The sequence below is a fragment of the Trichoderma asperellum genome, chromosome 5 (assembly GCF_020647865.1).
Source record: "Trichoderma asperellum chromosome 5, complete sequence".
NCBI classification, from domain to species: domain Eukaryota; kingdom Fungi; phylum Ascomycota; class Sordariomycetes; order Hypocreales; family Hypocreaceae; genus Trichoderma; species Trichoderma asperellum.
In genome coordinates this window covers 1,757,514-1,784,188 of record NC_089419.1, presented here as the reverse complement: position 1 = coordinate 1,784,188, position 26,675 = coordinate 1,757,514, and the positions used below count along the sequence as shown (strand labels likewise).

The 26,675-nt window shown below is 49.8% G+C and overlaps 11 protein-coding genes across 12 annotated transcripts; 6 read left to right on the top strand and 5 right to left on the bottom strand.

The window, feature by feature from the left end:
• Positions 1–169: 169 nt before the first annotated feature.
• LXR3_1 (L-xylulose reductase) lies at positions 170–1,905 on the top strand. Its single transcript, XM_024907920.2, has 4 exons — positions 170–799; positions 900–1,283; positions 1,374–1,506; positions 1,567–1,905. The coding sequence occupies exons 1-4, from the start codon at positions 556–558 to the stop codon at positions 1,679–1,681; spliced, it is 876 nt and encodes a 291-aa protein (XP_024761830.1). The 5' UTR covers positions 170–555; the 3' UTR covers positions 1,682–1,905.
• Positions 1,906–2,625: 720 nt separating this feature from the next.
• CNA1 (3',5'-cyclic-nucleotide phosphodiesterase (PDEase) (3':5'-CNP)) lies at positions 2,626–5,876 on the top strand. 2 transcript variants are annotated; one of them, XM_024899928.2, is made up of 4 exons: positions 2,626–3,363; positions 3,518–4,107; positions 4,215–5,128; positions 5,291–5,876. In XM_024899928.2, exons 1-4 carry the CDS (start codon positions 3,192–3,194, stop codon positions 5,313–5,315), a joined length of 1,701 nt encoding a protein of 566 aa, XP_024761831.2. In that variant the 5' UTR covers positions 2,626–3,191; the 3' UTR covers positions 5,316–5,876. The 2 variants fall into 2 exon arrangements, with proteins under 2 accessions (XP_024761831.2, XP_065984535.1); XM_066128417.1 differs by having other exon boundaries at positions 5,267–5,876.
• Positions 5,877–7,562: 1,686 nt separating this feature from the next.
• Positions 7,563–9,827, top strand: TrAFT101_008744 (uncharacterized protein). The gene is made up of 4 exons (XM_024899808.2): positions 7,563–8,241; positions 8,432–8,532; positions 8,636–9,305; positions 9,440–9,827. The coding sequence occupies exons 1-4, from the start codon at positions 8,007–8,009 to the stop codon at positions 9,535–9,537; spliced, it is 1,104 nt and encodes a 367-aa protein (XP_024761832.1). The 5' UTR covers positions 7,563–8,006; the 3' UTR covers positions 9,538–9,827.
• TIM22 (Mitochondrial import inner membrane translocase subunit tim22) lies at positions 9,693–10,897 on the bottom strand. The gene is made up of 3 exons (XM_024906556.2): positions 10,732–10,897; positions 10,552–10,647; positions 9,693–10,433 (listed from the first exon to the last, which is right to left on the bottom strand). Exons 1-3 carry the CDS (start codon positions 10,807–10,809, stop codon positions 10,080–10,082), a joined length of 528 nt encoding a protein of 175 aa, XP_024761833.1. The 5' UTR covers positions 10,810–10,897; the 3' UTR covers positions 9,693–10,079.
• Positions 10,898–11,208: 311 nt separating this feature from the next.
• On the bottom strand, positions 11,209–12,688 carry TrAFT101_008742 (uncharacterized protein). Its single transcript, XM_024903717.2, has 2 exons — positions 12,123–12,688; positions 11,209–12,058 (listed from the first exon to the last, which is right to left on the bottom strand). The coding sequence occupies exons 1-2, from the start codon at positions 12,614–12,616 to the stop codon at positions 11,416–11,418; spliced, it is 1,137 nt and encodes a 378-aa protein (XP_024761834.1). The 5' UTR covers positions 12,617–12,688; the 3' UTR covers positions 11,209–11,415.
• Positions 12,689–13,056: 368 nt separating this feature from the next.
• TrAFT101_008741 (uncharacterized protein) lies at positions 13,057–14,432 on the top strand. Its single transcript, XM_024910564.2, has 2 exons — positions 13,057–13,635; positions 13,709–14,432. The coding sequence occupies exons 1-2, from the start codon at positions 13,489–13,491 to the stop codon at positions 14,261–14,263; spliced, it is 702 nt and encodes a 233-aa protein (XP_024761835.1). The 5' UTR covers positions 13,057–13,488; the 3' UTR covers positions 14,264–14,432.
• Positions 14,433–14,652: 220 nt separating this feature from the next.
• Positions 14,653–15,116, bottom strand: TrAFT101_008740 (uncharacterized protein; the record flags this gene model as incomplete). Its single annotated transcript, XM_024899899.2, has 2 exons — positions 14,653–14,855; positions 14,939–15,116. The coding sequence occupies 2 exons, from the start codon at positions 15,114–15,116 to the stop codon at positions 14,653–14,655; spliced, it is 381 nt and encodes a 126-aa protein (XP_024761836.1).
• Positions 15,117–15,518: 402 nt separating this feature from the next.
• On the bottom strand, positions 15,519–16,277 carry TrAFT101_008739 (uncharacterized protein; the record flags this gene model as incomplete). The annotated part of the gene is made up of 3 exons (XM_024899754.1): positions 15,519–15,608; positions 15,663–16,001; positions 16,056–16,277. The coding sequence occupies 3 exons, from the start codon at positions 16,275–16,277 to the stop codon at positions 15,519–15,521; spliced, it is 651 nt and encodes a 216-aa protein (XP_024761837.1).
• Positions 16,278–16,581: 304 nt separating this feature from the next.
• TrAFT101_008738 (uncharacterized protein) lies at positions 16,582–18,612 on the top strand. Its single transcript, XM_024899882.2, has 2 exons — positions 16,582–18,296; positions 18,366–18,612. The coding sequence occupies exons 1-2, from the start codon at positions 16,834–16,836 to the stop codon at positions 18,478–18,480; spliced, it is 1,578 nt and encodes a 525-aa protein (XP_024761838.2). The 5' UTR covers positions 16,582–16,833; the 3' UTR covers positions 18,481–18,612.
• TrAFT101_008737 (uncharacterized protein) lies at positions 18,490–21,855 on the bottom strand. The gene is made up of 2 exons (XM_024905351.2): positions 21,090–21,855; positions 18,490–21,033 (listed from the first exon to the last, which is right to left on the bottom strand). Exons 1-2 carry the CDS (start codon positions 21,649–21,651, stop codon positions 18,962–18,964), a joined length of 2,634 nt encoding a protein of 877 aa, XP_024761839.1. The 5' UTR covers positions 21,652–21,855; the 3' UTR covers positions 18,490–18,961.
• A 4,215-nt stretch (positions 21,856–26,070) lies between these two features.
• TrAFT101_008736 (uncharacterized protein) lies at positions 26,071–26,487 on the top strand (the record flags this gene model as incomplete). Its single annotated transcript, XM_024905352.2, has 1 exon — positions 26,071–26,487. The coding sequence occupies one exon, from the start codon at positions 26,071–26,073 to the stop codon at positions 26,485–26,487; it is 417 nt and encodes a 138-aa protein (XP_024761840.1).
• Between the last annotated feature and the right edge of the window lie 188 nt (positions 26,488–26,675).

Genomic DNA, 26,675 nt, shown 5'->3' with positions numbered 1-26,675 from the left:
AGATTCAATATTGCCGGTATAGCTAGTAGATAGTAGCACGTGTGCCAATGCCACCGTAGCATCGAGCCGGTATGTACGAAGTAGATAGGCCTGCTCCGTAGGTATGGAGCAAATAAAGCAGTGTGAACGTGGGGTCAGCAACGAATCCCGCCCAGCTCCACATGGGCTAAGAGACAAGCCATATTAGAGAAAAAAGAACCCCAAAAATAACGACTCGACATTGGAGCGCGTGTCAACGCGGCCAAATAGATGCGGTAAATGTCGCATGGAGGGTCCCGCCGTCAGAGACGGAGTATCTGCGGAGGGTAGCGGCGGCTATGAAGGCCAGAGAAGGATGCAGACGAGGTTGGAGGGTTATAAAGAGGGCGTGGCTTTCCATTCTCCCCGCAGTCGCAGTCTTTCGCGATAGCGTCACTGTGTTTCCAGGTTATAGTACTTTGCAGTCTTGATACCCTCCTTGTTTTACTTCTTCCCTTCGCTTCTTCTGCAAGAATATCGCATTCTGAAGTCAACCGAGACACTACAGCTTTCTTGATTACAAGAAACACATTCAAAATGGCGGAAATGACCAACGGCGCTTTCAAGCACGACAACTCCCCCGTCCCCAACGTCGACCGAGTGCTGCCCCTCTTTTCGCTCAAGGGAAGAACCGCAATTGTCTCAGGCGCCGGTGCTGGCATCGGCCTTGCCGTTGCAGAGGCTCTTGCAGAGGCCGGCGCCAACGTTGCCATCTGGTATAACAGCAATAAGCAGGCCGAGGAGTCGGCTGCAACCATTGCCAAGACGTACGGCGTCAAGTGTGCGTATTTCCCATCGTTTCCCTGTCCATAATGCCGTAGTAGATGCTTGAGGTGCGCTGCGCTGTTCTGATTGCTAAAACGTGGTTTGAAAAACAAAAGGCAAGGCGTACCAGGTAAACGTTACCTCGGCCGAGGCCGTCGACAAAGCCGTCGCGGAGATTGTCAAGGAATTCGATGGCCGCCTCGACGTCTTCGTCGCCAACTCGGGCATCCCCTGGACCAAGGGCGCCTTCATTGACGGCCCTGCCGACATGGCCCGCGATGTCATGTCCGTCAACGTGGACGGCGTTATGTGGTGTGCAAAGAGCGCCGGCGCTCATTTCCGCCGCCAGAAAGAGCAGGGCACGACAATTGACGGCAAGCCTCTCGAGAATTACACTACTGGAAGCTTCATTGCGACGGCCTCAATGAGCGGCAGCATCGTCAACATCCCGCAGCTGCAGGCTGTCTACAACAGCTCCAAGGCGGCCGTGATCCACTTTTGTATGTCACCAGGGTCCATGATATCCGTCAACCACGCGCTCTCGGTATGACGGCTTCAACGCTGCACAGAAGCTAACCAGAACTGAATAGGCAAGAGTTTGGCCGTCGAGTGGGTTGGATTTGCTCGAGCCAACACCGTATCCCCTGGATATATCCTTACCGAGATCTCTTCCTTTGCGCCTCCGGAGACAAAGAAGGCGTGGAAGGACAAGACTGTCATGGGGTAAGTTTGATCTTGCTGCTGTAGCTATAAAGCATGGCTAGGACGCTAATATTCGTATAGCCGCGAGGGTCACGCCGGAGAGCTAAAGGGCGCATACCTGTACCTGGCGAGTGATGCAAGCTCCTATACAACCGGCCTTGATATGATTGTCGACGGCGGCTACAGCCTACCATAATGGACGATATACATGGATGGGAATAGAATACAATGGTTAAGGGAAAATTCAAAAAAGAATGGGAACTAATGGGCATGGTTTGCAATAGAAAATAGAATTGCTGCGAAAGATTGGCGTCTCAGTATAAACTACTAGTAGATCACTACGGCGAGATGGTTATTACCTAGGTCGATACAAGATGCGGGTTAATAAAATGGTTTTCTGCCAATCCAAGTTTGCTTGCGCAGATGACATCAACCAATTGTGCAGGCTACGACTATATGAGCTCAAGGTTACCTAAGCAGCAAAGGCACAGCAGCACCAGAAGGCAAGCTTCCATTCTTCAGGGTCTGGTGGCGGCGGAATTGGAGCGGGGCTGCAGCGGGAACCCGTACTAGAAAGAGGGGCAAGGCCAGCCTGAAGATGAAGCCTGAAGGGAGCAGATTTGGGGGGTAGATTTTGGGGGTGGCCTCGGTGCTACACCACGGGGCTGCAGAAGACATTTCAAATCAGCCGAGCCTGCTTGGAAGAGATTGGTGCGAAGCATGGAGTTGCGAAGCAGATCGGTGTTGGTACACACCGGAGGGCTTTAGTACTGGCCTAGGACTATTAGTACGGGGTGCCTCCTGTAGCGTGCTAATACCGTCGCTCGTATTAGGGATGGAAGTGATGTCAATGAAGTTGCACATCCCCGGCCCCTTTCTCGGGCAGTCTGTGGTGCAAGGAAGATTTGGAGTCTCCAGTGCTTGTCTACCTATTAATAGGTATGTCAATATGAGATGTCGAGATGCCGCATAGGCATTTCAAGAGTGTAATTACGCAACTAAGATGGGGTAGTGACTCCAGAAATTAAAATTATAAGGTATACATGGATGCCAAAAATAACGAATTCCGTCAGCCGCATGTGCGTGCGGGCCAAAACCGTGATCGGGCCTGGAGGCCGTCGGGACATCTCCCGCTATGCTTCAAGCCAACGAGCTGCAGCCATTTTTGCGGCGGGCGAGGCTAAGGCGCTGCTAAGGCATGAGGTACCAGCCTCGAGTTAGATTAGTAGGTCCTTGTGGCAGTCCCCTAAGTGATAGTCCTGGAGCGGTATGCAATAGGTAGTCGTGCTAGCTCCAGTCCAACCCCCCGTGGCCAGCTCCCGCGCGGGCACCGCCAACTTCTCTCCTGTCGGCCTATCTCGCCTTTGCCTCGCCAACACACGGTTTTGGCCCTCCAGCACATTTTTATTTGGGATTTCCGCCAAAACGTCGCTGCCACGGACCCTGATTCGACTCGCCCACAGCATTTTCTTGAACTGCTAGCAGCTGCCGGCCTGCTGCTTCCCCCCCTTCACCGCTACCCGCCTCGTCGTTCGGCTCCTGGCGTTCTGCCAACTCTTGGACCCTCGGCGCCGAGTAGAGCCTCCAGCCGCAGCTCCTCTGACTCGCTCCCCCAAAAGTTCTCGCCATTCAGAGAGTTGTTCTTTTCTTTATATTTTTTTTGCTTGTAGTCTTTTATCCAGCACCCCAACCCGCCAGTCGCCACCATGGATACCGAAGGCGACGCCCACGTTGCTGAGCAGATCCCTCGACGAACCGCCCAGGTCGACAATGCCATTCGCGCGATTCAGGAGAAGAAGCCTCTGCCCGAGATCGACTTCACCATCCACATGATGGAGGACGGCACTCAGGTCAGCACGCTCGAGCGAGTATGCAAAGGTACGTCTGGTTGCTCCCCCGTGCTTTGTCGAGTTCAGCGCTTTCAACTACCCCGCCATTGTTTGTCGATAGGGGAGGCTGTTTTCCGACATCAAAATCCCACAACTCCTCGACCACGACGCCGCTGACTCTTATGGCACCGCCCTGTTTACAGATGTCCAGGCGCCGGCCATGTTCAAGCCTACCGATGAGCAATTTTTTGAAGATGATACCAAGGAAAAGCCCGACATCAACTTTCTCAAGCAGCACTTCTACCGCGAGGGCAGACTCACCGAGGAGCAGGCGATATGGATTATCAAGAAGGGTACGGAACTTCTGCGAGCAGAGCCCAACCTCCTTGAGATGGATGCGCCCATCACCGTTTGCGGTGATGTCCACGGCCAGTACTACGATCTGATGAAGCTGTTCGAGGTTGGAGGTGACCCTGCCGAGACACGGTATCTCTTCCTTGGCGATTACGTCGATCGTGGCTATTTCTCCATCGAGTGTGTCCTTTACCTTTGGTCCCTCAAGATTCACTACCCCAACACATTGTGGCTTCTGCGAGGCAATCACGAGTGCCGTCATTTGACCGACTACTTCACCTTTAAGTTAGAGTGTAAGCACAAGTACTCAGAAGCCGTCTACGAAGCCTGTATGGAGTCGTTCTGCTGCCTTCCCCTGGCTGCCGTTATGAACAAGCAGTTCCTGTGTATCCACGGTGGATTGAGCCCTGAGCTGCATACCCTCGACGACCTGAGAAGTGTAAGTTGTCATCCTACTTTTGGTTTACCTTGAAAAAAAAAAACATGATGAAATGAGTTACAGCAATATGGAAGACTATCTGATCCGAAGCTAATATGACGACATAGATTGATCGATTCAGAGAGCCACCCACCCAGGGTCTCATGTGCGACATTCTATGGGCCGACCCCCTCGAAGACTTTGGACAGGAAAAGTCTAGCGATTTCTTTTTGCATAACCACGTGCGAGGATGCTCGTATTTCTTCTCATATCACGCCGCCTGTGCTTTCCTGGAGAAGAACAACTTGCTCTCTGTCATTCGTGCCCACGAAGCTCAGGATGCCGGATACAGAATGTACCGCAAAACACGGACGACCGGCTTCCCCAGCGTTATGACCATCTTTTCGGCACCAAACTATCTCGACGTTTATAACAACAAAGCCGCCGTGCTAAAGTATGAGAACAACGTTATGAATATCCGACAATTCAACTGCACGCCACACCCATACTGGCTTCCCAATTTCATGGATGTTTTCACCTGGTCGCTTCCTTTTGTGGGTGAAAAGATTACCGACATGCTCATTGCCATTTTGAGCACGTGCTCAGAGGAGGAGCTGAAGGAAGAGACGCCTTCTTCACACTCCCCCGGCCCCAGCTCGCCAGCTCTTACCAGCGGTATGGAGGATCCCAACTCGATTGAATTCAAGCGTAGGGCGATCAAGAACAAGATCCTGGCCATTGGCCGCATGTCTCGCGTCTTCCAGGTTCTGCGAGAAGAGTCTGAGCGCGTTACGGAGCTGAAGACTGTATCTGGCGGAAGGCTGCCTGCCGGCACCCTGATGCTCGGTGCCGAAGGTATTAAGAACGCAATCAGCTCGTTTGAGGACGCTAGAAAGGTCGATTTGCAGAACGAACACCTCCCCCCTACTCATGAGGAGGTGGTGAAGCATCAGGAAGAGGAGAGAGCGATTGCTTTGCAGAAGGCGGCGGAAGAGGCCGATAATGATAAGAAGCTGCACCAGCTGTCCCGGAGACTTAGCACGTGAGTATTTCCCTTCCCCAAAAGGAATCCCTTCGCAATTCGTTTTGCTTCCATCCTTGGCGCTCTCAAGCCTTATGATTTGTTTCGTTTGTTATTGTTGTTAACTCATGTCTTTTCGTTCTTTTTGAATGGCTTTAGCGGCTAACGTAGTTCCGAATACAGAGATCGCAAGACTCGATCATCATGAAAAGAAAAATACACATTGGGCATTTCGACGAATATCTGCAGCGACAATAGGCTTTAGAAAATATTGGGATAAGGACTGGCAATGCAATCTCCAATGTCAAGGAGTTGATGACTTGATGCTTCACGTTACCCATTTTATCAACCTCATCTCTTATTTTTCTTTTGGTCTTCTCCTTTTTATATTTATATATATGTGTGATTCGAGAATAGGCTTTGGCTAGAGCAAAAGATATGAGTCAGGGTGAGAGGGGCTGGGTTTGGCAATGGGAGAGTTTAGTTGATAGGACTCGCTATCCACGGCTGAGAGGGTAGCGAAAGCGATGACCTTGACACGTTTTTTCCCGACTGCGCGCCCTCTTTTGGTGCTGATTTTTCTTTTCTTTTTTCGCATCATGTGCTGCAAGGACGTGCGGACCTAAGTTTTTACTGTTGCGTGGAGATGTCGACTACCTATTTATAACCCAGCTAATATTTATGCCTCACATATCTTTGTACTCTAACGACACTCAATATTATTAATTAATCACGTTTACTCACAAGATTTCGGCCCCAAGCATTTAGGCTCTTGTTTATTTTCCTTGAATAATACCACTTGGGGCGAGAATCAGCGCAGAAAAGCTGCTGGCTCAGTGGAAAGCGAGTCCCGTTGAATGAATCCTTGGGGATTATCAAGGCTCACTCCGTGAGTGACTTGCCTTATCATCATCCGACCAGCATAAAGAATGATTTAAGATTGCTCATGATAGACCTTTACTCAGTTCATTCTCCTTACGCAGCCTTGGCGCCAACCAGGTTGTTCGGCCTTGACAGCTTTGCATTAGACATGGAGCTTTCTCGGCTGCATCGAAGAAGCCTACGCGGGTTTCAAGCCAAACCACGACAAAGCTGGTGAACTAGGCGGGCTCCACGTCTATAAGATGAACAGCATTTGGGGAATATCGATGTATCTTGGCAGGAGCCGGCTGCACCAGGATAATTGCAGCTTTTTGCGACAAATTTTGCGAGACTACCTATTCTAGGTCTCGAGACGATGCTTGGAATTAACAGCATAGCGAGGGCTTGGCGCTATCATGACAAGCATCAAGCTCTCTGTGAGAAATTCTGGGAGAGAAGGGGGGGGGGGGGTTGGGTTAATGAGGCCTTGGAGAATAATTCTGATGACGGCTGCGTTGAAATTGCTCGAGCGTCGGATCTGTTCCTGGCAGATGGCTGGCAGGATGTGTAGGATGAGGATAGAACGATTACCCTGCGGGAGAAACTACCGATATAATGTAGGCTATTGACCGAGTGTCAAATGCATAGTTGAAGTTTGGCTTAGCTACAAGTAGGCGGCTTGGGGGCATGTAGATGTTGAATCTTGGAGAATACTAGCCTATTGTCCGACTCTGCGCCACGGCAAGGTATATGACCTCCACTACTGCCACCAAGGTACCTACTTGTAGCTGCCGCTCCAATGGGGTGCCATGGATGGTCCAAGGCGCCTATATTTGATAGCATTGTAGCGTCTACCTAGCCTAGTAGTATCTGGCCTAGGTTAGTACCTAATTGCTTAATCTATTCCTACTGCTACTACTACTGCACATACAATAAAGACATACTATGTAATACACCCAAAGGCCAAAGGAAGGATTGCGGCCCTGAACTAGCCTCAAAAAAGAAATGGCCAAGTCGAAAAAAAATCACAGTTGGATCATTGGAGAGGGGAAATTGCCGAAAGCGGAAGATGGCGACAAAAACTAAAGGTTGGGCTTGGGATCAACATGGCCCTGCTACGCCGACGCGCGTCATTTGAAACTCTCGAGTGTCGATCCAAGGTTTAAGAGTCTGTATCGAGAACTGACGTATCAAAGCTCTAGTTAGTATCTAGTATAAGAGTTGGGGATTGTTATCCAGCACGCACCCCAGCTGTAGCCAAAAGTCGTGGATCAGGTACAATTACAAGGATTCTAATTTTTTTTACTGCCTCTACTAGTAGGTATTGTCAAGTAGGTATTAGGTCTGTATTTCTCGGATGTAGACATTGAGGCGAAGCGTATTCAAGGTGCCGCTGTATCCGATTACGCCTAGTACCAACAAGCATTGAATGGAGCATGGAGAATGGAGTGCTCCATGTCCTTTTTTGTTGGTACGATGCGTGTTAAAGCCGGCCGGACTCGTATCTCCCGCTGTACTGTACATGTACAGTCTTGGCCAGCCAGTCTGAGCCCGATATCCAATCCACCTTTTTCTCACTCTCGTATTCAATGCCGTGCTTTCCAACGTTTCTTGTGTTTCATTCATCCCTTAAACAACCCAGAAGCCAGTCGCTCGCTCTCTTCTCTCTCTCTCTCTTGTATTGTTTCTATTCCATCAATTTTCGCAGCGTTGAGGTTTCCGGGTATTTTATCCTGCGCTCGTTATCGTCAATTTGGCCGTGCCGTGCCGTGCCTGGCAGAAGAGGATCTGGTTCTTCCCAAAGAGGCTATCGCCGACTATATTAACCAGTTATCGGTCATTTGCCGGAATCCTTCCAAATCGGTTGGTCGTTTACATGATATCTTGGCCATTCACTCGCCTACTACGTTCGTAAAAAGAAAAAGGGAGAAACAGGCACTTTGTTGTCTCTGTCTCTCGCTCTCGCTCTCTCTCACACTCTCACTCACTCTTTTTCTTTGGTGCAACAAAAGCCATTCGCTCGCATCTTTAGACGGAAATGGACCGTGTCAAGCCGGGCGAGATCCCTCCAAGATACGAAGAGGTTAATCTTGGATCCAGCGGTGGCGCCGGAGATCGCGCTCCCTGGTGGAAGTCGAAAAAAGTATGGATTGGCGTTGCGGCTGTGGTTGTCATCGCCATTGTCATTGGTGTGGCAGTAGGTGTCACGCAGGGAAAGAAGAATGACTCGTATCCCGATTATTCTCAGCTCAATTACACTCTAAAAGATACATGTGAGTTTCTTTTCCGTTCTTCTCCTCCTTATTTGGTTGGTCAATCAATGTTTTTGGACAAACTCAACACTCGCTGTCAAAATTGGTTGTTCCCAGTGGCCGTCAACCCTACTACAACAACTTGACTACAACGCACTCTGGGGATATTAGAACCATGCTAATGAATGCTGTTCGCGCCCAACCCTATTAGTCCAAGGTGAAAATTTCTTTGACAATTTCAACTACTATACTGGCTACGACCCTGCCCGGGGCTTTGTTCACTATGTCCCGGAGGTCGAGGCCCAGCGGCTTGTAAGTGTCTCGATGAGTTACACCACCAAACTGAAGCATACACCTACTTGTCTTTGCTCATCTTCTTGTATCCTTCTCCGGCATCGCTAACATGTATTAATAGAACCTGACTTTTGCATCTCAAGATGCCGCGGTCCTCAGAGTTGATACCTCTGTCGGCCCCAAGAGCGTCCCCAACGCCTCCACCGGCCGCTTCTCTGTCCGAGTAGAGTCCAAGAACACCTACAACGACGGGCTCTTCATCTTTGACGTCCGCCACACTCCCACCGGCTGCGGCTCCTGGCCGGCCCTGTGGCTCACCGACCCGTCAAACTGGCCCAAGAACGGCGAGATCGATGTCATGGAGGCGACGAACAAGGCCGATGACGGAAACCAGATGACGCTCCACACCTCCCCCGGCTGCTCCATGGGCGTCAAGAGGGAACAGGCCGACAAGGCCCTGCAGGACAACTGCGATTCTTCCAAGAACAACAACGCCGGCTGTGGCGTCCAGGGCCCGACCAACACCTTTGGATCAGCCTACAACAAGAACGGGGGTGGCATCATGGCCATGGAGTGGCGTGATGCGGGCATCCGCGTGTGGCAGTTTGCCCGCAGCGCTATTCCCTCAGACATCACCAACCAGAAGCCTGATCCGAGCACCTGGGGCGAGGCTGCGGCTGATTTCCCGAGCACGGACTGCAATGTTGGGAACCACTTTAGGAACAACTCCATCATCTTGAATATCGACCTCTGTGGCGATTTGGTGTATGGAGTTTGGGATAACTCTGGCTGTAAGTGCTTCTAAATACGACTTTAAACTTTATATCCCCCATCATATATATATATATATATATATATATATATATATATATATGGGAGGGGGGTGCGTATGCAGAAATTTTACTAACGCTATTGATTCTTTTAGGCTCCAGCAACTGCACGGACATTGTTGCCAACTACCCCGAGTCCTTCACAGATGCCTACTGGGAAGTTGGCAAATTCCAAGTCTACCAGGCATCGTGATAGCGAGCGCAATCGCTAGTCGTTTTATGAAGCAAAAGCACAAACAAAAACGAGATGTCGTCGTAAATGGTTATACAAACATGATGAATGCGGATTTATTTCACGTAGTAATGAGAGAAAGCGGCGCAACTAGGAACGAAAGATATAGCCCTTGACAGAAAGGGGCCTGCCGTTAATATTTTGGTAATTAAATAATATGATTCTTATAATGCAATCAACTTGCTTCTATAGCAGCCTGGGTATTATTATACACACCCAGACCTCTCGATAAAAAAATAACAACAGCATGCTGTTACTTCTCTCTCTCCTTCTTTTTTCTTTCTCCTCGTGTCTGAAAAAGATCACACCAATAGTGGAGAGATATACCATGTCAATGCCTCCAACGCCAACCCAGATGCTCTATGTGTTCACTCTACCGTAACTCCTCAGTCCATAATTAGGACAAAGCAAACCCAAAGTGTTTCAAAAAAAAAAAATCCTCGTCTCATCGTACAACATCTCCCTCACTTTTGCCAAACAAACAGAGACGGTCATCCACCGATTTACTCATCACTCGGCTGTCTCATATAAGCATCAATCGCCGCGCTAAATGCCGCAAAAGCGACGCAGCCTCCAGCAACAGCCTGCGGTCCCGCATTCTTAGCCAGAATGCCTCCCGTCAGACATCCCGCCGCCACGCCGTTGACCAGGTCGTTCTTCGCCCGCAGGCCTTCGATGCCGCACTCGATTCCGGAAAACAGGCCGCCGACCTTGCCAAAGTTCTTTGCCATGCTCCAAGACCGCGTGCCCATGTCTTTGAAGCCGATTTTCAGCTGCTGGCGGAGAGGAAGTGAGGTGACGGCGGGTTGACCGTTGGCGCCTTGGAGGGGACTGCCGAAGGGAGTATCGTAGGACATCTGTAATAAATCAAAGCAAGCTCATATTAGCTAGAGACACACACAAAAAAAGAAAATACTAGGGGAGACGGAGCTGGCTCTGGACAGCTATAGACGAGAAGGAAAAAGTAAAACGTACAGAGGCCATGAAGAGACCGAACAGTCCGCCCATGCCGAAACCCATTACACCTGACATGATGGACTTGCCATAGCATGATTCCATTGCGCCTTGGATCTAGACCCATGAAATCAGAGTTAGCAAAGCTGCAAGAGCTACGCGGCACAAGGAGGAGGGAAAAGGAAGCGTGGGGGGACCTACAGCTCTGACGTTTGGATCTTGGCCACCAAGCTGGGGAATGGAGGGAGTGTTCCCGCCGAAAGGTGAAGGGACGCTCATTATGGGTGGGTGACCTGGCAAAGGGTAATTCGTCTATGTGGTAGTGCTGGCGAATGCCTCCGAGAATGCGTTGTCGATAATGGGAATGTCTTGCATGCGAGGTTGAGCAAATCGTCACCTGGAAACTGCTACTATCAAGATTCAGAGAGGAATTATTTCTGCCGGGGTTGACCGCCTTGGCGGGCTGGTCCCCGCGGCGGGGATTTTTCGGTGCCGCCGGCCGGGGCGGGGCGGAGCGAGAGGCCGCTGCTGGTAATGGATTCTCGAGTATAACAAGTGAGATGGATGTAAAAGACATTAAATACCGTTGTTTAGGCTGGATGAATATAATGATATATCAATTCATTGAAGAAAAACTTGGTCAACAGCTGGGGTATTTTAGGCTGTAAAACTGAATGGGGACCAATATGCAGAAGACGAGACTTTTACGTTGTATCTTACACCGAAACTACTAATGATACTCTATACGTGTAGTACTCTATACGTGTAGTTTCATTCATCTCCAACTTCTAAAACAGCATCCATGTTGCATGCCGGCATATGCATAAACGCTCTTGACCTTTTTCCAAACCAGAAAAACAAAACCTTTATTTTTTTTTTTTATTCTTACTCATCGCACAATGCGAGGACAGCCTTGTCAATCCACAGCTGGTTGGCCTTGTCCTCGATATACTTGGTCGCCAATGTCTTCAGTTCGTCCATCTTGGTGTAATCTGCCAGCCCAATCTCACTGGTGCCCAGCGACGGGTTAAATCTGACATATCTGGTCTTTGCATGCTCAGGACGGTTGTTCAATGTCGTCATGTGCCGTGAAAAATCCTTGCCCTTGGCATTTGTGTTTGTAGCAAAGCCCATGACGGAAGATGCCACTCCCGCGAGCTGGAACCATGACTCTGATGGCGAGTCGGGCTTGACATAGCCGGTGCCCAGGCTGATGACGCAGGAAACTGGAGGTGCAGGCTCATTTGGCTGGACGAGCTCATATCTTGAGTACCACAGCTGGTCAATGGGGTTGTTGTTGAGTAGGCCGCCATCCCAGAATGTCAACTTGGGGTCGTTCTCTGGCCACTTGACTTCGGGGAAATAAGTGGGTGCGGCAGAAGTGGCCCGCGTGGCTAGACTGATGGTGATTTTGTCTGAGTGCTCTTTCATGGTGTCGTTGACTTTGGATTTTACATGGATTGTGTTGTCCTTGTAAGATCTGAGCAGCACTGTTTCAGCTCTGTTCTGAGCCGTTGTGCAGACGATCCTACCATCTCCATCGTTAGCCCACTTTCCAAATGATGATAAAGAGAAGACGTGGTTAGACTTACATTCTGCCTGCTTTGGGATGCAGCAATGGTGCGTCGCCCCCCAATCGCCTGTCCTCCTCGTCCAAGCCGTATTTGGCAACAACCTTGTTGATGGCCTTTTTCAACGATGTATCGTCGAATCGGCTGCTTTGCACCAGCGTTTTGCTGTTGTTGATCCAGGAAGCGACCTTGTTGGGCATCACGCGCGTGATGTTCCAGCCATAGATTTTGGGGCTGAACACCTCCTTGGAAATGTCGTCGTACTCTGTAATGGCTTGTGAAGCCGTCATGCGAAGCCGGAAGAGCATGATGCCGATGATGCCGCCAGTGCTCGTGCCGGCACCGAGCTCAAAGTAATCTGCTGGGCGGCATTCCTCCTTGAGACCCTTTCGAGCTTGGACTCTTTTCATAATTTCCTTTAGGACGATGAGAGAGGCCACGCCTCGGACACCGCCTCCGTCTAGAGCGAGGAGGCGGACGCCGTTGAGGTGTCGTGTTGCAGGGAGATAGACCATGGCGGTGGGATATGCTGCGATGTGCTATGCGATGCGAGATAGCAAAAAAAAAAAAAAAAAGAAGAAGAAGAAATGAAAAGGAAAAAAAGAAAGTTGATGAAATAATTAAATAGATGCAGAGGTTTGTAATTTAGACGCAAAATGAAAGTCTACACGAGATAGGCGTCGTTTATATACGGTCCGTATATACTTGGATCAATGGGGGCATAAGATGAGCGTCTCGGCAGGCATCACAGCTGATGGGCGCTATTGAACCAAACAAACAAGCAACGTTTACGGGCCACCCCGTTTTCAAGAGGCGCCACAGGCGAATTATTGACTCTCGGCCCAGCTGAGCTGAGGGTTTGTCTCTCCTAAGCCTCCATGCTTCTCCACTTAGGCGCGGCCCGTCCGCTAGCCAAGCCACGGTCCCTGGAAAATATTGCCTGGAGATGCGATCTAGTCATCTGCCGAACTGGGGTCGCAGAGTTCTGGACTGTCATTTTGATAGCCAGGTTGGGAGACGGCTGGAAGATGATTGCCGGGTCTGGTGGTGATCCTGACAAATCTGAGCAATCTGGACAATCTGGGTGGCAAGGGCATCGGCGACGATCTTTCAGCTGAGAGCAATGAAGTCGATCAGTATGCGATAATTGGTCGATCAGAGGCATTGGCGCCAGCGGCTGAAAGTGTTCACAATGCCTCAATCAATCTAGGGCGATGCCATGCGTCCATGTGATGCTATCGCCTTGGCCGAATCATGAACCGTCTCAGTGCAAGATGGTTATCATAAATTCAGCAGTTTCCCCTTCACAAAATCGATACAACACACGCACCATCTTTCTATTCATTGTCAATTAGCTTATAAACGCAGCAACAAGTACCTTGTCAACATGGTCTGGGGATCCGTCAGTCAAGTTCTCGTGGTGGATAAGCTCCCACCGGGGCTCAAAATGTACATCACAAACGTCCACTTTGACGTTCCTGAAGGCAACAACCAATGGTGGCCCACTTTCGCCGGCATTACGAAAAGATCAAGTGTGAGATATTAACACCCATGTTTGGCCACACGCCAAAAAGGAATTGACATACTGATTTTTGGGGCGTATACAGGAAGAAGAGAGGAAGAAATGCCTACCCTTTGAGGCCGGCCCATCAATCAACGGTGGGCGAATAGGCGAAATTGGCCTCACATCGCTCAGCAACTTTGACTCTGGCGAAGGCCCCAGCGCGCGTATAGACTTCATCATATGCGGCGAAACCACGCTCAACGGCAAACTCACCCCTGTCGGCCAAAAGGGAACCATCACCATATCCACGCCCCCATGGGGTGGTTTCTGGTCCTTTTATAGCAACCCTGACAAGATCGAGTTGGCGTATAACCTCGTGGATTCCGCCACCAAAAACCACACTGTTGATATCTCGCGCTCTGGACATACACTCGACCTCAACTGGTCTTTGGACGTCGATAAGACGGGCACCCAGCTCGTTATGAGGGTTGCCCCTAAGGAGAGCCTGGCTTTTGACGTTGCCAATTTGTTGCTGGGCGGTGTTTCATATGCCCACGAAGCAGCGTACGGATGGGTCTTTGGCGCATTGGGAGGATGGCCTGCTGCTGTTGGGTTAGTAGGAGGAGAGGAAATTAAAAAGATGATTTGGCGCGATTAAATTTTGTATATCCCCTTTTTTGTTGGCATTTTGGGCTTTGGATTTTGGAATAGTTGATACCGATAGGAAAAATTTGAGCTAGAATCTCAACAAGGGCCGTTCAGCTTGGTTTGTGAAACGTCAAGCATAAATAACAAAGCCGCTTACCATCTCTTTAGTAATTATTAACATGGTCATAAATGGAAAACGCAAGAAGCTCTCTTCGAGGCACGATCAAGGATCAAGCATAGGTATGCTACCTTTCTACTCATAAATTCCATCGTACTACCGTCTAGTACCGATAACTGACGTCTTGAAGCAACAACAATTGCCACCTTCGTTCTTACTCTCCTCGCTCTTTCATGCTCAAAACATCGTCCAGGTTTGGCCAGGCTATTAAATAGTGCCACTCAAATGTCATCTTGGGCTTCTTCGCTCCGCACCACGGCATGGATTCGTTGCTGAGCTTGTAACATGTCCTTCCCAGTCACGACATCAGAGACGACCTCTCCTCCTCTGCGGAACTCAACAAGAGCGCGCTTATGCTCCACCACGAACTCGCGAGCGCAAGGAGACTTGTGTCCTGTTTGGACATTCTGGAAATAGTGTTCGACTTGAAGGTGGTACAAAGATTAACCAGTTAGCAACAAACTCTCAGCATGCCGCCACCTAGGTTCACCGGGTTGCGCTACGCACAGAGCATCAGCTTCGAATACTTGCGGCGAGCATTCACTCCCATTTCCTGCTGCATGATCTCAGCGCAGACCTTCCAGTCGTGAACTCGATCAGACGGTTTCACAGCTTTTGGTGACTGTGGCACAATTGTTCTCCAGAAGAAGCGCTCCTCTTGTCTAGACCACGTTTTACCGCCCATTATGTATGCAGTAAGAGTGTAAGGGGGGGCGATGAAGAAATGTTGTACTCGGGAGGAAGAGATGGGCAATCTGGGAGTCTGAGTAACGCAGTAATAATATATGCTCGAGAGCTGACAGTTTAGGAAGCTTGGTAAGAGGTTAAGAAAGCATCCAGTCCCAGTCAATGGCGATTGCGGAGTCGGATGTGAAGAAGAAGGATTTATAGCGGCGAAGCACAGGTGATGATTTCCGGGGGCTGATTCAGTCCATCAGTATATCAACTTCAATGCTATTGCTGATCGGTAGATAGCGTTGCAACAGCTGACTCTCATGCTTCGACTGTGAATCACAGGTCCCAGTGTGAGGGAAATAGAGCAAGATACGTATATCGAGCGTGTGGGTTGGTCAAGGCGCCAAGAACCTCAGTATTTTTCAGACGAAACTTGCGGCTCAGGCGGCCTCACGCCTCGTGCTTGAAGAAATCCCGCCAGGCAGTGATCAATCCTTGAGAACTACACATTGTCAGTTCCACGCAAAGCTACCAGTTAGTGCCTTTATCAACTCACGATGCTCTTCTGGCTCAATGGCACCACGCCATCTTTTATCCAAAATCCCCAGGCGCCCATCATATTGGCAAGCATGACATCGGTGGTGAGCCTATCACCAACAACGGCAATGTGCGATGGATCAGTCACTCCAGTCTCTGGATACTTCTTGAAATATGCCATGATCTCAGCACCACAGCCAGGCTTCTTAGTCGAATGAGGGAGAACAAAGACCCCAGTGCTCTTTTCTACTTCAGCCGCCTGCTTTAGGTCCTTATCCCAGCTAGTTGATCCAGCCGTATTGGACACCACCAGAAGCTTTCGTCCAGGGTACGTCTGTTTCAGCTTTTCAAAATGTTGCTGAGGCTTTCTGTTAGCGGCGCCGCCGAGAAGAATTGGCAGCAAGAGGCTTACCTTGTACGCAGGATATACTTCTTTTGCGTCAGGATAAGCAAAACAGTCATCCTTATCCAAGACTACAGCCTTGATATTTGCTCTTCGGCCCTCCCTTTGCAACACTGCATCAAGTGGGATGGGAAGATCGTTAAAGGTCGGTGCTATGTGGTGAGGCAAACACAGCCCAGGCTTGAGCAGTAGCTTTGCAGAGTTGAGCGACCCGTATAGGTTAAAGTTCATTTTGAAGATTCTTCTCTAGTGTTTGTTTTGCAATAGCTTGAGGCGCAATCGGTGTAAGAATTAGGCGGAAAGCACTCAATAACGCTCAGCAACTGATGGACGTTTGGGACAATTTCTTCTGGCAGCCCGCACCGCTGGAGCTTCAGTGGGCCGGATTAGCGCTACGCCATGGATTCCCTGGATTAGCGCCTCAGGAACCCTGAGCTCTGTAGCTCCCGCAGCGCGTCCAGCGCGTTGAGTGGTGCATTTTTCCAGGGAGAATCCTCGGATGAGGTCAGAGCCGGTTCGCGATTCATCACCATCTACATTTACAGCTCAACAGAAGCATTGGCCACTGAGCTCTTGTCCTGAACAGAATCATATCACCTAAATTGTACCAATGCACCAATTCTCCCTCAGCTGACCACTGCATCCTATTGCTAGGACGTGTTGATATTCAAGTCTCCCGGTCCCTGTATAGACTTTCGCCAACAACCCCTCCAACCTCGACGGCGACGAAGCAGCATTGAGATCTCACAAGCTTTCAACCCAGTCCAAACGACCCAATAGAAATACAATGGATACAAACGAAGAAGACAACGCAAACCCCCCGCAGTTAGGAGACAAAATGGATATTGAGATCCAAGAGACAGCGACAGAACCCGAACCCTCTGCAACAACACCAACACCTCGACGCCGTGGCCGTCCTCCAAAAAACAAGTCAAATAACAGCACTCCAAATGCAAAATTAAACGTTGTGCCAGTATTTGCGACTCCTACCAAAGCAGTGGGCTTCAATCCCCTCACGCCGGGCAGAGCCGCCGATCGATCCGCGCGGAGGAAGAGTGCAAGAGCCCTGATAGATCGAGTTGTTGGCGATGGAGGGAGCGACGACGACGACCAAATCGGAGTCGATATCACGCGGCAGATTTACGAGTCGAGCGATGCCGAAGACGAAGATGACGGCGAGGACGAGCTCGAGGAGAGAACGGACGGCGAGGCAGCCGGATTGGCAGAAGGCGATGCTGCGACGCCTTCGAAAACGCCAGCCCGACGAAAAGGCAGGGCGAAGAGAGCCAGATCTCCAACGCCGCCGAGAGATTTACCTCCCCACGAGCTGTACTTTCTGCACAACAAGCCCGGCCGGCCAAAGACGTCGGATAATACGTTGGCGTCTCTCAACTTGCTCTCTCATGACGAGTACTTCAGCATCTTGCACGACCACCAGGATCGCCATGCCGAGAATATCGAGTATCTCGAGTCTTTGCACGCCGAATCTTTTCCACAATGGGCGTTCGAGCTATCGCAAGGCTTCAGCATATGTCTCTTTGGCTTGGGATCCAAGAGGCCACTGCTGCACAAGTTTGCCACTTACATCCATTCCAGCAACAAAACCAGCAAAACAGCCGGCAAGATCGTCGTGGTCAACGGCTACGCCCACACCACAAACCTCCGCGAAATCCTCAGCGTCGTCGCCTCCGCCATCGATCCCAACCAGAGGGTACCAACCGCCCAGCCCGCCATCATGATACAAAGCATCGCCTCTCTCCTATCTGCCTCCAAACTCACTCTCACCATTATTGTAAACTCCATTGACGCCACCCCTCTCCGCAAGCCGGGTTCTCAAGCCATCCTCGCCCAGCTTGCAGCCCATCCGCAAATCAATCTAATATGCTCCGCCGACACGCCCGACTTCACCTTACTATGGGACATTGGCGTCCGCTCAGACTTCAACTTTGTTTTCCACGACTGCACCACTTTCTCCCCGTTCAAAGTCGAGCTCGACGTCGTAGATGACGTGCACGAGCTCCTCGGCCGACAATCCCAGCGCGTCAATGGCCGCGAAGGTGTCGCATTCGTTTTGAAGAGTCTTACAGAAAACGCAAAGAACCTATTCCGTCTCCTCGTTGGCGAGGTTCTCATCGCAATGGAAGACGAAGGCGACGAGGATGTTGGCCTAGAGTATAGAATGGTATACAACAAGGCCGTTGAGGAATTCATTTGCAGTTCCGAGATGGCTTTCAGGACACTGCTCAAAGAGTAAGCATCTAGCTCACCGTGAAAAAAAGGTTACAGTAGATGATGCTAACCACAGATGTTGCTATTTAGATTCCACGACCATCAAATGTTAACAAGCCGCAAAGACAATCTTGGAACGGAGCTATTAAGCCTGCCTTTCAGGAAAGAAGACCTCGAAGCTATTTTAGAAGATTTGACTGCATAAATGTTGATTACGACTCTTTGATTTCTCTTAATTCCAAGCCCAGCAGTTATCATGAGCTGTTGCTCCGCTAATTATTTATTTATATATATATACTAAAGTTGAAGCACAAGAAGGATGAATATACCAAAAGCGATTATATTTTCTTAATTCATAAATCACCTCCAACTGACGACTACCGTGACAGCTTCTCTAGGCTCTTAGCGCATGTTTATTGCCGTTTATATACGTGTCCATGTTTTATAGCCCGCTTGTCTATCTTTTCAAATCTAGTTATTGGGTCATCTGATTCTCTGTATATTAATGTTATCCCATCACGTTCAGTCATGTAAGCCATATGAGGTTGATGTATAAAACACAAAGACGATGACTGAAAAAAGGCATCATATCGTCGTATGGCCACCTATTGCCAAATCGGATACCCATCGTAAATAAATCCAAGAAAAGGAAAAGAAAAAAACGCCGTATTTATGCTTCTATAATATTAAACTTCAAGCGCCTTTACGCATGTCCAGAGAATAACTGGCACAATGACGTTATCGTTGCCTCCCGTCAGGACCGCCTCTGTCAAACTAGCCATGGAGGAGCACACCAAGGCATGTCCCGCTCTGGTCGTCATGCTTATATCGTCACCGGTAATTGGCCATTTCCCTATACGAAGCCAAACGCTCGCAGATGTGAGGCCGAGGAAGACTGCGGCTGTGAATGCTAAGCTTCCCTCGAGGCTTTTGCCGCCACCCCAGAGCCATTTGCGGTGACCATAACGGCGCCCAATAAGTGAGGCTGCCGCATCGCCTAAACCAACGCAAACAACCCCTGAAATCATACTAATCTCCCTGGTAGATATTTCCCAGCCAGCCAAGTAGTCTGATCCAGTCCGTGGCAAGGATCCAAGCGACAGCCAGAGAGGAATGGCACACCCGATCAGAAGAAAGATGTGAGATATCACGACGGGTCCGCGGAAGTCTCTGCCGTCGACATAAGGGGCCAAGAAGGAGGCTATCGGCTTAGAGAGAGGGGGTAACTGGCTCGCTCGCAATAAATCTAGGATTAAAAAGATGGCCAAGACAATTGATAGCGCCAAGGCAACAAACGTCGGATCTATAAACGTTGCTGGCAGAAGCATGCCGACCATCATAAAGTGGAATACCTTCCGCCTTGTATCGACCTCGTATGTGTTTGTTAGCTGAAACACGATTGCGAGTCCAACGATAAGAATCGCAATCCAATAGCCACTGATGAAGAGTCGTGTGTTGGCTTCGCCAAAGTCGTTGTGGCGAACATGTTGTACCCAACCAAAGCCGCATTCTTTTTCGCCCCAAGCCTCGGTCCTTGGTGGAAGACAGATCCAATATTCCAAATTAGCCCTGACAACACGATATCTGAACTCTGGCAGGTCACCAAAAAAGTATCCGAGAGCCCAGCCAATAGGTTCATTGCCACCAAGGGCATATCTTCCCACATATGGACGAATAAATGCAACTATGATGACTGCCAAACACACGTATACGTAGCCTGCATACAGCCACTTTCTTACCGCTGCCTGTGCGGGAGTAAACTTGAAATATGCACGAATAGAAACGGATGCCGTCCGTTTTCTCCGTCCAGATGGAGTGTGAGTTGCTGCTTTACGAGAGGCCTTATCCATATGAGGAACTGTATATCTTCGAGAAACCCCCCCTGTTTTCCATCCGTTTTCGGCGGATGCATCGAGCGATGGCTTCTCTGTTGCACCAAGAGTTTGAACCCTATTAGGGCCACTGAATCGCAAGTCGTCTTCGTCCTCATCGGTTGAGAACAGCGCATCGTCGCTATGTTGATCCAGAGGTGAGCCCAGAATCTCGCTCTTGAGTTTCTGCCAAGACAATATCCTGACCAAAGACTTCCAGAACGGACGCCTTGGCGGATATGGCTCTCTTCGAAAACGCCACTTGGGAACTCTTGCCAACACAATTCCCCATCTAATCACGGCGCCACATAGTACAAGTAGACTTAAACCACCACCCCACAACAAAGCTTTGAGTATCTGAATTTGAGGTGAAGACGCTAGAAGCAAGACGTTGATCAAAGCAATCGAAAGAAGCTGAAGTTCGGCTGTAAGGAGACTAGTCGTGGTAAGATGATGTAATACAGCAGATGCCGTTCTATGCAAAGGATACAACAGGACAAGATCTTCTTGCGTGAGAAAAGCATAAGTCGGCGTAAACCGAGATTCGTTTGAAAAGGAGGATCGCCAAATCAGAGGGAGACAAGATAGAACCCAGTGAAGAGAATCATATGCCGCATATTGATCGAATTTGGGCACCACTTGTTGAGGAATCGAACTTATGCTGAGTATGAGGTTCGGAAGGATGACCGCCGGACAGTTAACGGAAACTAATAGTGACACAAATATCGTAATCGAAGGAGGATATAGAAGAGGCGCAGGGTCGAAAACTGTGGGAATCTTCAATGGCAACCTTGAAGACGGTTTCTGAACCTTGTAGCTCCATATCAAGACCCGAAGGGGATAGAGCAATAGCAATCCTCCGTACAGAGCGCTAAATAGATAAAAGTCTACCACCGGTAAGAGACTATCCCAGAAAGACAAAAGGGGGAGGGGGGCTACATACCTTTGCGCCAAGTATCCAATATCGGCGATAGCAGCTTATTCGCTTGGATCATCCTAGCCAAAGTGATGATGATGCCAGCTTCGAGGGCTCGTTGCACTAGAATCTTCCTCCGTCGAATAGCATCCGGCACTATAGCTTTATCTTCAGGCTTTTTGCCACCAAGTGATACCTTGCGACCAGCCGTTGGTTCCTGCAAGACGGCAGGCGATAGCACCGGCGTCGAGGTGCCAGATATGACTTCATTTTTCCCTCTCAGCCCTTTGTGAGGTCGCAGCTTGGGGGGCGGCAAGCCTTTGAGAAAATGTTCGTCGTCAGCATCGGTGCCACTATCGCTCGCCGGCGTCGACTCCTTGGAAAAGTTTGGTGGAACGGACGGCGATGACTGGTTGGGGTCGCTTGCCAACCTCGAAGATGCTGTCGTTTGGCCGCGAGAGATTGGCTGCTCGGAAAAATGGGAGAGTTCAGAGCTCTGATGATGATACGGGTGAGGAGACCGGTTCAATACTCGAAGATTATCTTGCTCCTCAGTCGAACGTGACTCTGGGCTGAGGTGGCTTGGCATGATGTGTGAGGCCACCTTTCCTAGGAACCATTGAAGACGGTTGGGGGTGGGATATATCTCGAGGCTAGATGACGTCTGATGTGGCTGAGCGTCGAGGCTCGAGAAAAGAAACGATTGCTACTCAAGCAACTTCGGCAAGCAAAAGGACTTTACATTGGAAAGAATCTAGACAGCGGATAGCAGAAAAATAACAAGATGCTGTGGAATGACCCTGCGCTTTCACATGAAAGCTACCCCCGTTTGCTGGGATGGGCCGAATTGCTGGTGTCCTTTTTGCTGGGTACCATCACGTGAAATCCTGGAGATTGCCAAAGTCACCCCGCTGCAAATCATACCTGCATAGTACTTGCATTGATCAGCGCTCCAGAATTGAACGTCTACCTTCAACAGCAGTAATAATACCACCGTGACGAATGTTGAAGAACTGGAATGGACCCATGTCTTAATAAATCATGACAGCTATGGATTATTCGTTTATCTTTGTTATCTGAAGACCATGTTTCACAACTTCTCCTTGTCTGGGAGCTCCCCGTTTTATTGTTTCAACAACTGCCACATCTTAGCAACAGCCACTTTGCAGCTAGTGACTTATCAAGTTGCTTGAACATTCCCGAAATGGACAAAAAAGGTAGAACATAGGCAAAGGTTCTAGCCTCGATTTTTTAAAGCATGCTAAGTGGAATATCTAAATGTTTGCACAGAGGTCACCTCTTCTATTCGTGTAAGATATTTAAGTCTACCCAATGCACTAGAGTGTGTAGGCGGTCGAATCATAGAAGCTGCTGACTGTAAAGTCTTACCATTTTTGCATGACCAGCCAGCTTTGCGTTCGTGTGAGAAGCTTGTTTGCTCTTTGATAAGGATGCTGATATACGCTCATTTTTACTTAACGAAACAGGTACGCAGCACCGGTCGCTTTTTTATAGCTGTCTCTGCGAATATGTGTATTGTCCTCCAATATCGTGGCCACATATATGCGAAACAATTCTACAGGTACTAAACTTCTTAGAAGATCCCGCTCAATAATATAGACACTGTTCTCACATATGCCTAACACTGCAACATCACGAATTCCTGGACAAGATATGCGTTCGCGGGAATAATGTTAGATTCCAGGTGACGCACGTGATTTCAATCAATGAGGATGGACCTATAAACATCCCAATCGCAATGCTCCATGCCATCGTATGTACGAGGGTTGGTGCCAATCTTGCCCTCTAGATTGAAGCTTTCAAGCACTAGGGCTGCGCAGTGCCTGTAACGGCTGGCTTCTAGATCTTGAGTTCTGACTCGCTCTTGTTCAGAGTTTCAGCTTGGTCTGCACTTTTGAGCCATCCAAACAGCATGTGGCTAGTGCATGACAACGCCATGGATAGGCGGCCGGGAGAAGATCTACACATACCCACAAGAGGTTAAGTACATGGTCGATCTAGCTGGAGGTAGGCTTTACGGCGCCACATATATTCAAGAATTTGAAGCTAGCTGAAGTATGTTTCTTGGAGATGTGATAGTAAGGGCAAATTGCGGAGTACCAGCGATCTATCTGTTTCTCAGCGTTGTCAATTTACTATCTGGCTGAGAGATCTGAAGCAGACTACATATACACATATAGATATGTACTACCTACATGATGATCCAATTACTACCTTGGGTACTACAGGTACTACCAAGGTATCTAGATAATGTGTCGATAAAAACGAAACCCAAAGCAGCAAAGCAGGCCATTTAATGTTGAGTAAGACACATCACCTCTGTCTAGATGCTGTTCAGCTCCAGCGGCACGTATTAGCCTTCTTACAACCGCAACCTTGCAAGCAGTTGAAGTCAAACAAAGTTGGCGCTACAGGCCGCGGCCGGGACTAAGTCTTGCAAGCAGAACTGCGGCCCGACTATTCTGCTGTATTTTGGCAATCCTTAGAAGCGCGACTAATGCCACCAGCCACAAATTTGGCCAGCGACAATAAAAGCACAGCTCAATGCAACCACATATCCGATACTGCATGCATGCAATCTGCAGCTTCTACGCATCTAGATAGCCAGCGACAATTGAGGATTGATGCCTATCCTTTTCTTCTTCTGTCCCGCTCTTTCTCCTCTTCTTTCTCTTGCCCCATCGCAAGCTCTACGCTAAAAATATGTTTTTACCTGTGAGGCGTTTCCAGAAGCGTGGATACCCTTGCTTGCTTGAAAATATTCTCCATGAGGCTGAGAGGCCTCGCCAATCTAGACGTTGATCTTATGCCTAAATGAGCTTTGGCCGAAATCCAAACGTTTGCGCTCTTTGCGTATTGGTCAGAGACGTGAAGTTCTAGACCTCGTCTGCTCTGACTCTGGTCTCGCTGTCCAGTTGGGGTCAGCCAAGTCTCCGATTCCTCCATCCAGTTGGAATACGAGCGGTAGAAGCTGCGGCTTCGCAAGCTCCGCTGAGCCTTTCTGATGATGTCAGTTATGGGGAGCGGCTACGACGTAGTGTTTGCTTAGCAGATTTTGCTAGCAGCAGTCTTCTTCTTCTTGTTCCCTTCATACCGCCTCGAAGCGACGCGCGGAGAACAACACAAGGCGAGAACACATCCATTGGCAGCAAATTTCGCAAAACATGCTCACATTTGAACTTGTGCGCATCATATTGCTAGGGAAACTCTGTCATGGTTACGATATGATGTTCCGCCGTCTTCTAGGCGCCCACAAAGGGGTTGCACCGCCCCGATTTTTCACGACAGGCCCTGTCATGATCCCAGCTGGGATGTGGTCGAGTCGAAGAATGGGTAAGCAGCGGGAATGCCGGCACCGAGACCTGTTAGCAGACGGTCTGTGGAGATCGGGATCACGCCACGCTTCCCGAGGTGAAAATAATACAGTAGAAGGAGAGTAGGTATTAGTGCTGCTTATACGAAGTACGAGTAACGGGAAGTGATTGTGCAAATACAAGATGCAGGTAGCTAGCAGATGAGATGAGAGAGCTTTTACAGACATACCATCGTGGTGTGTATTCGCACCTCTTTGGCATCCGACCCTGGGACGAGGAGGGTGATATATGACCAACTGATGGTCATAAGGAGAGGATGATGCTACTTCATACTTCGTAAATGCGGGTGTTCTCGTACAATCGCGGAGCAGGGACTCGGTTACGAGCACTGCTAAATGGGGATACGAAAAAGACCCGACACGAGGATGCGAGTGCAGTATTCGCATAACCAGCAATACCGAGGTAGACGTAGGTGCTCGATGTGTTCAATTGAGGCGCATAAAAGCAAGAGTCACGATGCAATCATCGGTCAACCGGCTCGGCACCGACGCGATAGAGCAGAGATGTCAAGCAGCCAGCCTGTTTATTCCTTGCAAGTCAATCGGCAGCACCCAATGCGGTACGCCGCAGACCGTGCGCTTCCTCCAATCGCCTGAACACCTGTACGACGGAGCATTAGGGTGGCGACTCCTGCCGGGAAGTGGATTCTGTAGGCGGTAACACTGCCGAGTATGTCTTACCATGGCTTTTGGAGCATTGCGGGCCATACAAGTCTGATTTTGTCTCGGGGGAAGAAGAGAGCGAACGGCTTGGTTCGTGAAACAGCCCTGTGTTGAAGCAACGTCAGATCCAGATACAGTAGCCAGGTGTGCCTAATAATAGCACGCAAGAAGGATTCAAGCACTGCTTGTGTGCTACAGTAATCCTCTTTGCTTTTTTTTTTTTTCACCTTGCCCAATTCTCCTCTGCTATCGCCGAATGTCTCCCTTGATCTTAGTTGGGTATTACATACATATGTAGGTTGAGTCGTGCTAGCTGGACGTACTATTGAAGTTCATAAGCTTAGACGAAACTCCATACCCAAAGCCAAGGTTTCAAAAGGCTAAATCAAGGAACCAGGGCACGGTGTGGCGTAACGCCTGTTTGTGTGCTGGCATGCTGGGCTGCCAGCAGATCGGGATTGGTTTTTCCATTGCTTTGATATTGATGTTTATTTTGACCCATCTCTCCTTGATCTCCTTGCATCGACTCCCGAGGTGCTACCTGGGTACCGCAGCGCTACGCCCAACCCCTGCCAGGCGCCCTGTAAGCTCCCACTGGCGCTAAGGCATTCAGCAACCCATAGCTCCGGTATAGCTGCCACAGAGCCTCGACAGGCGCATCTACGCAACTGAAACCTCAACCCATGCGGCGGCCCTAGTGCCCTGCTGGAGCCCCCTAGAGCGCTCCATGATGTCCATGATGCAAGCCGCCGCCAGTGGCTGGCCGAGCTCCAGCCAGTCAGAGACGCCAGACGGCTTGCGCTTCGAGATGCTGCCCGTCAGTCTCCGCCATGCCAGCCTCCAAGGCCCGCAAGCGCGCTGCTCCAGCCGCTAATAATGACGCACGGATAAGCCATTGCTCGCCGCATGCCTGACTGACCTGGTCCTTGTCGCAGGCTCGATGAGCTGTCAATGATGCCGCGTTTCCCATGGCAGCTGAAGCGCAAGGTGGGCTGGGCCGAAAGCCCGGGCCAGCAGCAAGACCAGGCCGGGGCTGGGTGGAAGAGGATCTCGTATCCGTGGATCGCAGCAGCGCAGCAGGTAGACACGGCAGAGAGGCAGAGAGGCAGTGAGGCGGACAAGAGACGAGAAAGAGGAGACGAGGGCCCTGTGCCAAGGTCGCACCAGATACTGACGACACCAGCTCTTCTTATCTTGACAGAGGCCGGCGGAGTTGACTTATGCAAGCCCGGGACTCTCCACCAGCCCCCAAACTTATACTTTTCCTTCGTCGATAGACCTTTCTCTCCTCCTCCTTCACCTGCATCCGACACTTTGCTCTCCTCGCTCTTCTCGTTGGCCGGAAGACCGTCACCCGTGGCTTCTTGACAGAAAACCTATCTGGCGGAGACTAGGAGCTTGACCTGCATCTGTCTTTGCCCGGCAGCCCCAGACTTGGCCCCAGGAGGACGGCAATTCTTCAATCAGAACGAACGAGGACCCGCAATCACTCAAACGTTCTCTCTTGCTAGACCTTCCGGGTCCAGCATAGTTGAACCCAAAATCCCAAAACCTCT

What these genes read in the sequence shown, in the direction of transcription:
- TrAFT101_008738 (XM_024899882.2), top strand. Translation starts at nt 16,834, where the DNA reads ATGGATACAAACGAAGAAGACAACGCAAACCCCCCGCAGTTAGGAGAC. An exon ending in TTCAGGACACTGCTCAAAGA is followed by an intron (nt 18,297 to 18,365) that starts GTAAGCATCTAG and finishes GTTGCTATTTAG; the next exon opens with ATTCCACGACCATCAAATGT.
- CNA1 (XM_024899928.2), top strand. Translation starts at nt 3,192, where the DNA reads ATGGATACCGAAGGCGACGCCCACGTTGCTGAGCAGATCCCTCGACGA. An exon ending in GCTCGAGCGAGTATGCAAAG is followed by an intron (nt 3,364 to 3,517) that starts GTACGTCTGGTT and finishes CCCTGTTTACAG; the next exon opens with ATGTCCAGGCGCCGGCCATG. An exon ending in CCCTCGACGACCTGAGAAGT is followed by an intron (nt 4,108 to 4,214) that starts GTAAGTTGTCAT and finishes ATGACGACATAG; the next exon opens with ATTGATCGATTCAGAGAGCC.
- TrAFT101_008742 (XM_024903717.2), bottom strand. Translation starts at nt 12,616, where the DNA reads ATGGTCTATCTCCCTGCAACACGACACCTCAACGGCGTCCGCCTCCTC. An exon ending in CATCCCAAAGCAGGCAGAAT is followed by an intron (nt 12,059 to 12,122) that starts GTAAGTCTAACC and finishes TGGAGATGGTAG; the next exon opens with GATCGTCTGCACAACGGCTC.
- TrAFT101_008741 (XM_024910564.2), top strand. Translation starts at nt 13,489, where the DNA reads ATGGTCTGGGGATCCGTCAGTCAAGTTCTCGTGGTGGATAAGCTCCCA. An exon ending in GCATTACGAAAAGATCAAGT is followed by an intron (nt 13,636 to 13,708) that starts GTGAGATATTAA and finishes GGGCGTATACAG; the next exon opens with GAAGAAGAGAGGAAGAAATG.
- LXR3_1 (XM_024907920.2), top strand. Translation starts at nt 556, where the DNA reads ATGGCGGAAATGACCAACGGCGCTTTCAAGCACGACAACTCCCCCGTC. An exon ending in GGCGGCCGTGATCCACTTTT is followed by an intron (nt 1,284 to 1,373) that starts GTATGTCACCAG and finishes AGAACTGAATAG; the next exon opens with GCAAGAGTTTGGCCGTCGAG. An exon ending in AAGGACAAGACTGTCATGGG is followed by an intron (nt 1,507 to 1,566) that starts GTAAGTTTGATC and finishes ATATTCGTATAG; the next exon opens with CCGCGAGGGTCACGCCGGAG.
- TIM22 (XM_024906556.2), bottom strand. Translation starts at nt 10,809, where the DNA reads ATGAGCGTCCCTTCACCTTTCGGCGGGAACACTCCCTCCATTCCCCAG. An exon ending in AAGATCCAAACGTCAGAGCT is followed by an intron (nt 10,648 to 10,731) that starts GTAGGTCCCCCC and finishes TCATGGGTCTAG; the next exon opens with ATCCAAGGCGCAATGGAATC. An exon ending in TCGGTCTCTTCATGGCCTCT is followed by an intron (nt 10,434 to 10,551) that starts GTACGTTTTACT and finishes GATTTATTACAG; the next exon opens with ATGTCCTACGATACTCCCTT.
- TrAFT101_008737 (XM_024905351.2), bottom strand. Translation starts at nt 21,651, where the DNA reads ATGCCAAGCCACCTCAGCCCAGAGTCACGTTCGACTGAGGAGCAAGAT. An exon ending in ATTGGATACTTGGCGCAAAG is followed by an intron (nt 21,034 to 21,089) that starts GTATGTAGCCCC and finishes TACCGGTGGTAG; the next exon opens with ACTTTTATCTATTTAGCGCT.
- TrAFT101_008744 (XM_024899808.2), top strand. Translation starts at nt 8,007, where the DNA reads ATGGACCGTGTCAAGCCGGGCGAGATCCCTCCAAGATACGAAGAGGTT. An exon ending in TTACACTCTAAAAGATACAT is followed by an intron (nt 8,242 to 8,431) that starts GTGAGTTTCTTT and finishes CAACCCTATTAG; the next exon opens with TCCAAGGTGAAAATTTCTTT. An exon ending in AGGTCGAGGCCCAGCGGCTT is followed by an intron (nt 8,533 to 8,635) that starts GTAAGTGTCTCG and finishes ATGTATTAATAG; the next exon opens with AACCTGACTTTTGCATCTCA.